We start from the raw sequence: 13010 nt of genomic DNA on the forward strand, positions 1-13010 counted from the left end.
GCCCAATTTTCAAGACACTTCCTTACAGCTGGGTTTATGGAGGTTGGGCTGATTATTCATGAAGCCTGAGCCTCTCTGCAGATAATTTACAAGTCCTGTCTCCTCCATGCCTTACTGGCTACCTGAGGTACTTAGGCAGGTGCAGTGAATGCTTTTTGCAGGTCAGAATTGTATGAGCAGCCGCAGCTCAGAAACTTGAAGGATTTATGTGGTCATTAGGCTTAGATGGAGAAATCCAGAGAAGGAACGCTGTGGGAAGAAGTACATAAATATTCTCATGTTCTTTCATCATAAGATCATACAACGCTGTCTCGTCCCGTTGTAAAAGTGGTGTCAGGGAGGATTCTTTTCGATAGATTTCTTGGACGAAAATAAAGCGCAAAAGCAGCAAATATTTATTGATAAATAAAAACAAGCGTTCCTACCGAAGTGGCATAGAAAGGGGAGCAGAGAGGGAAAAAGAGATGGAGAGAGAAACAGAAGGCAAGGACAGATCGAACAGAGAGACGGAGAGATGGAGAGAGAAACAGAAGGCAAGAACAGTTACCGCTGGTCCCCGGGGCGCTCCGTCGGTGTCAGCTCGGCGGATGGAGCCGTGTGTGTCGCAAGCTGCGAGCAGGCTGCGTGGCTCCCGTGGCGGATCGGTGCGATTTCCAAACAGCAGCAGGCTGTGTGTCTCTGCCATCAGCCAAGAACAGGTTGCCATGGCTGTGGGTGAACTCGTTGGGCGGCTGCGGGTTGTCATGGCCCGAGCATAGGCAGGGTGCAGGCGGCGTCTGCTCCGCCGGGAAACATCGGAGCGCCGGGCTGCCACGGGGTCCAGGTGCCTCGGGGGAGCGGCGAAGCAGGGCGGGCAGATGGGTGCGGCAGCCAGGTGTGAAAAATACGTATTTCATGATTGGTTTCTCACAAGTATTAAAATGAATATTTTATGTGTTATGTTAGAAAGTGATGCTGTATTAATTTTCTTAAGTAGTGTGTTAAATATAATGTTAAAATAGAAACTACGCTGTTGAGGAATAGTACGTGACCAGAGTCACAGACTTGGTCCAGGTGTCTGAAGCTAGGAAAATAATGAGCTCTGCTAACGAGTTATGATTATGGCAAGGCCGCTGTGCCCTTGAGCAGAGATATAGTGGCTGAAAACAGCCTGAGAAGAAGAAAGTTTAACTTTTAAGGTATGTAAACACAAGGTGGACCTAACATTTACAGAATAACCAATAGGTTCCTTAAGTTACAGAATATGCATTAGCTTATTAGTTACTGTGTAAAAGTCTGATGCTCTGATGAATAAACGAAGCTTGCTGTTCCCTCATATTGAGGGCTCCGAGTCTTCCCTCACCGATGTAACACTATGCTATGTAAGATACTTTTTTAAAAGAAAGGACTCGCACTGAGATAGCAGCCACAGGACACCTAAATCTTGCAGAGAAAAAGAATTTATTACTCTCTTATCAGAAGAAGCTAACTTCTCACCTCACTCAGCCTGAACACCCCGTTAGGATTAAGAGGAAGTTGACACTGACCAGACAGAATCCTTTGTTTGAATGGAATTTATGCATCATGTATGAGGTATATGACTGTGTAACAGGCTATCATTTTTAAGGGTTAATCCTCTGTTAAATTGTGTCCTTTTTCAGGCATATTTTGCCCAAAAAAAGGTACCCAGACCGTCCATAACTCTTTGTTCTTATTGTCTCGTATTGTCCTAAATCCTAACTGTCCAAATTTTTATTACTCGAATTACATTACTAATTTTATAACCATTTTATTACTATTAAACTTTAAAAATTTTAAAAACAAGTGATTGGCGTTTTTCACACAGGGAAGAAGCGGGACTTCGGGAAGAAAAAGGCATGCGGGGGGAGGAACGCCCATAAACCTCCAAGAAACCTGAGGAAAAATGGCACACATGGGGTCACAGTTAGCTGCTTTTATGTGCTAGGGTTCCTGCCATAGCCCCATTTCCCGGGCGTTTTTCCCAGGCACATAGGGATCTGTCCCAGTGGCAAGGCAGCGTCGCTTGCAGCCCGCCCATGGAAGCTTTCTCTGTCCTGGCTGGCTGTCCGGCAAAGCCTCCCCGGCACACGGCTCACAGCACGCGTACAGCCCCTACAGTATTTTTTCACCTCAGGTATAACGTATGTCGAGGCATAAATAAAAGTCAGATTGGTCCCTCTCAGATGCACAAGGCTTGTGCTGTACAGAGGAATATACTGCAGGGCAGAGACTGTGTGCCTCTTAACTGCTTGTAGAGTCCCATGCCCATCACTATGGGCAGAAGACTTCCCTTTGCCTCTATTAAGACATGACTGTCTTTAAATTGAGAGGGAAGATGTATGTTAATGCCTTTACAAACAATTCCATGGGTGAAGGAATGGGTCTTTGAAAAGGGTCTTAATGTCTTTACTAACTTTGGGCACCGGGTGTGTTATAGAGCCCAGAGAGCTTGGCTCCTGAACAGACAAGTCTGCACAAGCCTGAGTCTCTAACTTTGGGGTAAAATGACAGGTTCAGTGGGGAATGTGTGGTAGGCAGCTTGGGAAGGCTGTACCTTCCTAGTACCTCAGCCAATGCGAAAAGGAAGAGGGCACCATGCGGCTGGGCGTTCAGGATAAAAGGGGGCTGTGACCTCCAAAACCTCGAGAGAAAAAGCCTCAGAGGTGTGTGCCCTGTGGGGTCTCTCCCTTTATTCGAATTAAGTTGCAGGATTTCTCTGTCTCCAGTGTAGACACTGGCTTTTCATAGTGTGATTTTCCATACAAAGTGACATTCCTGAGCAGATGGCATGCAGTTTCTAGTACCAACAATATGCATCTTTTCTCTATAGCTTCTTGCTGCCTGCATCAAATAATAAATACTGCTGGATGGCTGCTGAGGGTGTCAGACTCTTTCTCTTCTGTATTTCAGTTCTCTCTTTCCTCAGAGACAGCGGAGGAATAAAAGAGATGGATCCCACATTGCTACAAAAACCCAAGCTACTCTTGAGATTCTTCTTTCCTTCATGTTTTTTCCTCCCAACAAAAAGTGCCTGCATCTTGCTATGCCCCAGTCATTTGCCAGCCTGTGACAAAACCTTTGAACTGAGTATGCCCAGAGAAGCATTCACATTGAGTAATTGAGTTGTTTTAGGCTGGAAATGCAAGATGTGGCGGGGGGTGTGTATTCTGTTGCCATCTGTCAGAGGTGGGGCAGTTACCTTCTGTTAATTGGGCCACCTGTTAAAACCAGGTGGGGTGGTTTGCTTTATCTCTTCCACAACCCATCCTCCCTCTGGGAAATATCTTCTGTTATGGGCCACTGAGTGTCACTGCACGGCTGATAAAATTCCATCATCCATTGGGAAATGCTCCACACAGGGGGAGGAGCCAAGCATTCTAGCTTCTAGGTATATAATCTGATAATTCCTGGATATAATCTGAGATTTGGAACACCACAGGCAGCCTTTTCCACGGGATTCCCAGAGGAGCAGCTTTATTTTCCACTGGATTCCCAGAGGAGCAGCTTTATTTTCCATGGGATTCCCAGAGGAAGTCCAGGCCCACCTACACCACCTCTGGACCTTCCTAGGAAAACTCCTCCCTTGTACAGGATCCCTGCTCCAACAGAACCACACCTGTCACTGCAGGAGGGCTGCAGCCACCATTGAGTGGGACTGCTCCCAACACCCTGACAAACTTTCTGACTCTGTCAGTGTTGTTTTGTATTACTGTGTTTTTATTTTTATTTTTTCCTAATAAAGAACTGTTGTTCCTACTCCCATATCTTTGCCTGATAGCCCCTTAATTTGCAAAATTTATAATAATTTGGAGGGAGGGGGTTTACATTTTCCATTTCAAGAGAGGCTCCTGCCTGCCTTCGCAGACACCTATCTTTTCAAACCAAGACAGGAGTAAACTGAGAAAAGGTTTCAGTGCAAAGCAGAGTTTGAACTTTTAGTCCATAAATTCTCATGGCTGATCAGTGGAGAAAGTCTTGTGTAACATATAAGGCTTGCTTGGTGTGTGCATTTCTTACTGTCCTCTTCTGTAACATCTGGAATTGCCTGCCATGTCTGAGACTGAAGAAATTTATAATATTTCCCAGCCTTTTGCATATACACATTACCTAGAAGCTATTCTGTCTTCTAAATCAAATTCCATCCTAATCTAATGGCTAAAGAGGCTCTGCCTCTGCTGGATGAACTCCACAAACCCCAGCATGTTGTCAGTAATGACATCTGAGCTGCACTCTGTTCTCTTGCTTAGTCTAGGAAGCTTCTAATACTCTTTTCACAGGCCACAGGACTTTAGATGGCAGTAAAATAAGAAATAAGGTAGATGGAAGCATAGCAGCTCTGGTGGAGACTTCTCTCTCCATTACAGGGAAAGGATGTGTCTTTTTGTCTTCACAGCCTCATTTTACTAAGTTCACTGGTGTTTCTATGCGTCTGATTTACAGCAAATTGTATCATGTTTAGACTTCTGAGAGAGGTAAAGCAAAAGCCTGTGGGGTAGCACAGGCACCTGAAATTCAAGTGACAATTAGTTTGAATCCAGTTTTCTCATCTGCCAAATAATTAGTGGCTGGCTCCACATAGTGGTTTCTCATGTAATTTCTCTGAGTAGGGGTTTGATATTTGGTATTTTCTCTCTCAAAATAACATTGCATTAGTTTTCCAGCGATGTGCCATTTGCAAGCCTGAACAGTCTTGCAGCCTCTGGACAGCAGTGCAGTGAAAGCTGGCAGGAGTCCTTCAGGTCACTGCCAGTCCCACTTGTGGCTGGAGAGACTAAGGATTACAAAGATGGTTGTGTTACTGTGCACATCACTGAGTTTATTATCGGGTGTCTGCAAAGACATTGGGTGGCATATCAGTGAGTGAGTTTGCCCTCTATTACCTTAACGGTCCCCTGAGATTTCTTATTTAAAAAAAACAGCAGAGAGAGAAATGTATGCAAATATTGCACCAACCCAAGCCAGTGTCTGGCACTTAAGAAATAATCATGCACATCCCACAGCTTTGGCTTAGAGCTCATATGGCAGACAAGCTTCAGACACATGGTTATGGAAAAGCACTTGACAGTCAGAACTCTTACTTCATTTCCCTCTCTGGGGCCTTCTTCCTGGTAGGAAAAAATCACACAAAAGTTTTAAAACCTCCTTTCTACTGCAGCTGTCTCATTTTCCTCAACTCTCATCTATTTAGCAGTGTCTGCAGACACAAAGATTTATCCTTCATGTTCCTTCAGTCCCACAACCATGACTGAGGATCCTGAGACAGAGAGAGAGAGGGTGTGTATGTGTGTGTGTGTGTGAGTATGTGTGCGTGTGAGTATGTGTGTCAGAGAACATACCTGCTGATGGCATGGAGCCACTGACCTGCACTCCTGGGGTGCTACAATGCCAAAGATATATCTTTCAGAGGCAAACCTACCTACCCCTAATTCAACTCATCTTGAGCCATTTTAGAAGCTAAAAGAAGATGAATAAGGCATGTGTCCATTTTTATTCCCAGCTTCCAGCTGTGTGTGTGACCCTTTTTCTGCACAGCACCTGCCCGTTGCTCAGCCAAGGCCTGAGTTGCTTACAGGGCTGCTGCACAGCTCCAGATCCAGTGTGCTAGAGTTTAATCCCAGCATTTCAGGGAATAGTCCCTGAAGAATTCAGAAGAATTCCCTGGTAAAGGGAAAAGGCCAAAGAGACTCTTGGACCTTGCTGTTTGTTTGTTTCTAAAACGCCCTTGCCAATATTTATTTGCCCATCTGAAAGTGAAGATTAATTTTCAGCACGGACTGAAGACTTAAAGCTAAAAGTCTGCTAGATCTGTCTGCTAGAAGGATCTCATTTCAGAAGCTGTGATACATGAGAAGTTTTCCTGTAAAGCCTTCGTTAGCATGTGTGTGCTGCACAGAGCTGTGTGATTTATCACCTCATTCATCTGTGGCCCCCCCTGTGCTACTCAGACGTTTTCATTTCAATTGTGTAAGCATCTTTGTCAGTCTGAGAGGAAGCCAAGCTGATCCACACAAATAATCCTGGACTTACCTACTGTAAAAAGCATGACTAAATTTCAATTAGAAATCTAACACTTGTTAACAGCAAGACGAGTTCCTGTCTGCTTGCAGTTTTGCAATCTGGTCTCTCTGAGGGATGTGCGGAGTTAATTGTAGCTTTCCATTAAAACATGATTCAGTAACTGGTACCAATTATCATTTCTGGGAACGATTTGTACTTCTGGGACCAGCCAATGAGAATGGAGAGACAGAGAGACAGGCTGATGCTCCTTTGAAGGTGCCAGCCCATGTGATTGGCTTGCAGCCCCAACAAACTCTCTCCTTGCACTGAATGCTGCTGTTCTCTCCTGCTGTTTCTCAGAAGATGTGTCACAATGCAGAGGCCATGAGGCTACAGGTGCAGGGAGTTTTTCTCATCCTTGGCCTGTCACTGCATGGACCAGTTGTAAAAATAAACAAGTCAATGCACAGGTGTTTGAGAGGGCAGTGGAGAAAAAGAGAGGAGAGAGAAATAAGATTCCTCCTTCCTGAGGATGCATGTGTAATGTATAATGGCAAACTCAGTCAAGATCTGATGGGAGGACAAAATCTTGTCTGCCTAGACTGTGTTAACACTTTCACCAGACAGTGCTTGCCCTCTGGAGACCCAGGTGCCAAGTTTGCAGTGGCGCAGCAAGACCGTGGAGTGGAAACAATGGCTGTGTATGTGCGTGGCCATGGAGTGCAGTGGGATGTAAGGAATCACATCTGTCAACAGATACTGCAGCAAGGAACACAATGGCAACCTGACGTCACACAGGATGAATGACTGGCATGGTTAATCTGTACATGTGTACAAGCATCTGAATGCTACTCTTTTAAGCTCTTATCTCCATCACAGAGATTTTAAATTATCTGTTTCAGTTGAGAAACAGATGGGGACACTTAGTACTTGCATCTTTTATTGATATAAGTAATGTGACGTGTGTGCATGAAACATCCCAAACATATATTCCTACAGAAAATCAAATTTTCATAACCTTATCCTTTTAAGGACAGCTAATGATACCTAAAAGTTGTATAGTCAGTTGTGCCACTACCTAATTTTAAGTTTCACAGCATCCAAGTGTGCAGTCTAAAGCTATTTATCTCTACATATTTCCCTCCCTTTTCACTGATCTTCAAAAGGACCAGTCTTTACAGAAGGTAGTCTGGCTTGCTAACAAAAGAGAAAGAAGGGCAAGGTTCAGTATAGTGCAAAACTCACTCTTAATCACATCCTTTCAATTCACTGATGTACAGGCTATTCAGACCTCAACAGAAAGAAAGTCATTTATTCCAGATATTTGTAGCTAGCATTTAAAATGGTGCTGCAGGAAGAAACTAAGAACCTGCAAGTTTCCTTTTAATCTTTGGTCTACAAACCCGTGCTAAAATGAACAAGGAAGTCTGATGCACACACAGGCACTGCCATATGGGGGTTCCAATTGCAGCTGTGTATCCTCACAGTGCGTGGCTGCAGCCGTGTTCACAGAGCCCAGGTGAAGAGCTGGGTTTGTTTGTTCTAGTCGTGTAGAATTGTCACAGCTTAAGCTCTCCCGGCTGCTGTGGAAAATAGGCCTCAACAGCACACAGTTTATTTGTCATCTTACGGAAGTGGGAACTGCTTTTGCCCTCCCATTGTTCCCACCTTGAGGTAGCCAAGGTCTTTGAGCAAACTACCTCACAGCAATCCACCATCCAGGGTAGAATTTTCCCTGCCAGTTTTCTCCTTCAATATTCCCTCCTTGTTTTGACATTGTTGGGACTGTCCTGACGCTGTGCAGACCCACAGTCAATGTGAGGTCAGCTGTGCCCTGCAACAGCAGAGAGTTGGAGGCACTGCTGTGAAGAGCTGTGCACGCTACCTGCTGAGAGCACTCCTGCTTTGTTCTAACAGGGATGCTTCCAGATGCTGCTGCCAGCGTAGCACTAATTGTTTTATATGCACACACCTAGTGCTGACAGAAGGGCTGCATTCTGAGCAGTCTGCACACAGAAGCATGCAAAGAAAAGACATTAAAGTAAGCCCTCTGCTTAGAGTAACCCTATCTTGTTAGCAAGGACATCCACACATCCACCTGCACAGAGACGGTGCGCAAAATAACTCAAAATTTGGGTGAACTCTAATTTAAAATGTAGATGGCAAATCCTGTCTTCCTCTGAAATGCCAGGTTGGTGGTATCCCTGGACCTGAGGGCAGACAAAATGCTCCTTTGATGCAGGATATATTCTAGGCTGTGAGACAGATCCCCTGGAGAGCCAGCTACAGGGCATTTCAGGCAATGCTTTCCATGACATTTTGCCCTGGTTCAGGTCTACTTAACTGCCATTGATGTCTACTTGTGCAGAAGTAAATCACTTCTAGTCTTTCTGTTAAGCCTGAGCTTAACCCTCCTGCAAGCCTGAACAAAGTCTTGAGCTTGACATGCTTCTCACTGACTGGAAAACTATTATTCTCTCTCTCTCCATACCTCATATGTGCTGTAGGTGTGAAAACGTGGGATCCCATTCACATACCTACTTTGAAGATAAATTAACACCTGTAAAGCATTGAGCTCCTCAGCCATGTAATTTGAAGCATTGCTAGAATATTAGAAGCTCACAGCTTTTTCTGCAGACCTACCAAAAGGGCACAGAAGGATGGCGTAGGCAGATGCCCACCAAGGGAGATCCAAACCTCTGTGAGCTTTCCCATGCTGCCAGTTTCACCTTGGTCTGCCCCAACACATTAGCTGCCTGCCACCATGAGCTTATCCAAATGCTGCCCTAATACCCGAGAGCTTAGGGCCAGCATTAGTAATTCTGCTGGGCCAGTGCATCGGGGAAAACCAGCAGTACTACTCATCAAATGACCTGAGTCATTCTCCATGCATATCCTAAAAGGATTATGACCATTGCTTGTAATTGCTTGTAATAAACAGGCACCCATCTTTTCCAAAAGATTGACTTCCATTGCTCAGCGGTGAGGTAATCTGCACAGGTTTATATCATGCTCCTTATTTATGCCCAGCTCAATTTTAAGGTGGATCTTCTCCTCCAAAAAGCTCATAAAATGCCTAACTCTTGTCTTTGTTTCTGAAGTTCCAGTGCTAGACAGATGCATGGCTACAGGAAAAGGCTGTTTAATGCACAAAATGCAAGGCAACTGGCTTGATAACCCCTGGGGCAGGAAGAGAGCTCTCTTGGCAGGGAAGGAGCTGTTCTGGGACATGGAGGTAAGAGTTCTGTCAGAAAGGCCACTGCACAAATATGGGATATTGCAAACCCTGACTGAGAGGAATGGCAGGTTTGTGTTTACATAACAGCTGTGGGTCTGCTGGGAGATAAAACCAGCACTGGGAGATAAATGAAACGATGGGAAGGATTCCACTGATTGATGAATGGAAGAAGATATTTGCTTTTACAAATGAACTTTGGGTTTGCTGATAAATGAAATTAGACATTGAAAGAGTAAAGAAACAATGGGGAAGAAAAACCCCTAAATTCCATCAGAATTAAAAATTAAAAGGGAGGGTTCTACATTAGAGGGAAATCTTCGGTATCAGGTGTATGGGGAGTCTGTACCTCTCAAGTACCTCAGCCAATTGGGAGAGAAGGGAAGTGGGGCCAGGAAATTAGGAAAAAAAGGAGGCTGTGTCCTCCAAAAATTTGAGAGACCCCAGGAGAATGCTCCTTGGCCTCTCCATTTATTTGAATAAAGTGTAAGGACTCCTCTGTCTCCTTTTTGGACATAAACCTCTGGTGTTTGTGGATTAATTTTCCTAACACTGACCATGCAGGAGGGGTAAGTCTAGGCACACCTAACACCCAGCTTGCTCTGGCAACTCTTTCCTCTGAGCATGCCCTGATACAGGTAAGGAGAACGTTCTTTGATGCACCTGCCCTGGGCAGAACCTTCTGCTAGCAGAAACAAGGAAGGCTGGTGTCACTTCTGCAGCTCCTGATCTCCTCATGAGGGTGCAGAAAGTCAGCTGCCACACATTCACAGGCTCACTGCCAGTGTCCCACAGGGTGCAGGCTGGAGCACAATCCTGGGTGTGGTTTGCAATCCCACATGGCATTCACACGGTTTGCTGCTGGGCAAAGGCAGGAGTGAACAGCAATGGCTGCAGATGTTCTGTGCTGCTGCAGACAGCAACTAAGGGCTGCACATCTGCATGCCCAAGGACCTTATTAAATTGTACCAGAACCTACATCCCCCTCAGTGATCAAGGCTCTGCTGGTAGTTTTAATTACAAACTCTCTTTATCATAGGTTAGTAACTAAGCTGTAGGCTTTCAGCCTATGGCAGCAGTCTTGGAGCATTTTGTTTTTAAAGCATGTGCTATTCCTATGGGGTTTGTTTTTGAAGAAGAGAGATTGCAAATAACAGAAGAAACAATTCCTTGCCCCCTGGCCTCCCTCTTGCTTCCTGGCTGCTTTGTGCCTTCACCCACAGGAGCCCGGAGAGGCAGAGCACAGAAGCTGCACACCAGCACACGCCAGTTGTTGTGACCTGTTTTCCTGAAGTCTTTTGGGGTCACTGCTTTTCCATGCTAGGAGATTAGGCAGGGAAGGTCACAGGGCATTTCTGCAGCCATGCAGCCACACATACACTCACACACAAGTGTACTTCTCTGCAGTAAGGATCAGGACTAAAGTATTTAAGGGCTCAGCCTAATAAGCTTTGGAGATTCCCTAAGTTATGGTGTGTCTGGAGGGGGCTTATTTTTCAACTCCTAGCAAGTGCCATAGCAATTACAAGAGGAGGGTTTTATTCAAACTACTGGTTTTGGTTTGTGCTAAATCTCAGTATTTGCCTGAAATATTTAATAGGAATAAAATTACCTAAGTGTTTTGCAATTGGAGTCAGTAAAAGCAGTGGCATCTAATTAGTTCCTGTCACCAGAGGGCATTGGAGGACAAGCTGATTTTCAGAAAGCATGAGCCCTGTCCCTTCAGCTGAACCAGTAAATATCAGTGATGGCAGGGAACCTGAGACCTCCCTCTGGATGGAATAAAAAGGAGCAGCTCTGGCACAAGCACTCAGGGAACAGGCTCTGGCCTGGCCCCGTGCAGAGCTGCAGGCTGAGGAGCATCTCCTCACTCCCCCCCCTGCAGCTGTGCATCTGAGGACAAGCTTGAGCACAGATCAGGAGCAGAGACCAAATGGTGCTTCAGGGATGGCCACGCAGCAGTGCCAGCCCTTGGCAAGCAGCCTCTTGAGCCCCACGTGGGTCATTTGGAAGTCAGTGTGCAAGAGAGGCAAACAAAGTGCCTGGTGACCTTCCTCCTGGAAACAAGGAGCTGGGGAGCAGATCTGAACTCTCTCTCCATGGCTCCCCAGGCCAGCAGCCTTGTAACACACCTACAGCACACATGGAGCCTCTCCAAGCCTCTCCTGGGCTCCAGCAGGTTCCTTCTAGCTCCTTGCCTGATTCATTCAATTCATTTCCATGTTAAATATAGGTTTACAGCAGGAGAGGATTTGCTTGGACTGCTTCACTTGACTCAAGAGTAGTTCTTCAGATTAGCAAGGAAATAAAACCTGTGCCTGGAAAGAGCAACGGGAAGTACTTACTTCGGTGCCAAAATGGATATTTCAGTTAGCAGAAAGAGATGCTGTCCATTAGCATCAAACAAGGAGCCTCTCTGTGCATTATAAACACTTTTAAATGGGAGGGAGCAGGCCAAGTGGCCCTCTTCTCTTATCACTGTATAAAAGTGATGCTAATTTATAAACTACAGCTGTGGCAAATTTATGGCCCCTGTCAGAGCCCTGCGGGGATGAGACTGTTGGTTTCAGTTAGAGTGGCACTGCTGTGCAGGTATCAAAGCCCTTCCAGCCAAAGGCAGGGGTGTGCTTTTCAGGCAGGGTCAGCTCAACACCCTAATAATAACATTCCAGGTTGTATCAGGTAATGGTTTCATTTGGATTACAGTTGACTACCTTGTTTTTCCTTTAGACGTGTATCTTTTTTAATTCCAATTTTTGCCTCGCTTCATTGTTGAAATGTGCAACCACAGGCAAGAGAAAGAGGGAAAGCAATGAGGTGAATTCATTTATTTGCTGTCTTAAATTCAATGCCTTGCCAACTATACAAAATACAATAATCAATGTATGGATTTTTCCAATACATCACATATTCAACAGCATGTCTGCTGTCCAAAAATGCTAACTTGTCCATTTCAGTTTAAAAGGCAGGTGGTCTCAAAAGAATGAGTATTGAACATTGTCACATTGACATTGTTTTGGATCATGGGGAAAAAAAAGGAACTGAATTAATCCTTTACAGAGAAGTTGTCTGTGAAGTTTGAAAGAAAATGGATCTGACATGAATTCATGACTTGTGTTGATACCACAACATTTTGGTTGATAAACCAAAATTTATCCCATTATCTTTTCTATACAAATTATCTTATTCAAAGTTTATAATCTGGAAAGACACAATTTTTCATAAATACTACAACCTTGATATTTTTATATAATTAATAGAACAAAGTCAAAAATACAAAAAGCATAGATTTAACAACAAAATATGATTAATACCTGTTTTTTTAGCACTGTTAAAACTTTCACTAGTGTGCTTTTAGCAGTAAAACTATTTTAAGAAAGCCCAATTTTAAATTTATTTTTTAACTAAATTTTTGCATTTTAAAGTCCATTAAAATATTTTTCTCCATGTAGAATTATGGGTTTAATTTCAAAATAGACAAATGTTTGTAATATTGACCTTTTGGTTTATATTAATTGCCCATTAAATAATTGGGCCCTCCCTGCTCTCCTTCAGGGAAATGTGGGATTTAAAGTGACAGGTAAAATCTGAACTAAAATCTTCAAATAATGCTAAGCTAGCTGAGCTAGTTTTAAAAGGCAGCTGTCTGCCAGGGAAAGTGGGAACTTTCCTGTAATGGAAAAGATGACCCCCTCCCTCCAAATTATTATAACCTTGAAACTACAGGGCTTTCAGGCAAAGATATGGGGAAAGGAATGACAGTTCTTCACTAGAATAC

At 44.3% G+C, this 13010-nt stretch overlaps 1 protein-coding gene across 1 annotated transcript in view; it reads left to right on the top strand.

The window, feature by feature from the left end:
- The first annotated feature begins 514 nt into the window (after positions 1 to 514).
- MGST2 (microsomal glutathione S-transferase 2) overlaps positions 515 to 13010 on the top strand; it is a 30118-nt gene continuing 17622 nt past the window's right edge. The window contains 2 exon segments of the mRNA XM_014309800.1: positions 515 to 644; positions 1826 to 1923. Of these exon segments, the coding sequence (XP_014165275.1) occupies positions 515 to 644; positions 1826 to 1923 (228 nt within the window).

The sequence above is a fragment of the Geospiza fortis genome, unplaced genomic scaffold, assembly GCF_000277835.1.
Source record: "Geospiza fortis unplaced genomic scaffold, GeoFor_1.0 scaffold35, whole genome shotgun sequence".
NCBI lineage: Eukaryota > Metazoa > Chordata > Aves > Passeriformes > Thraupidae > Geospiza > Geospiza fortis.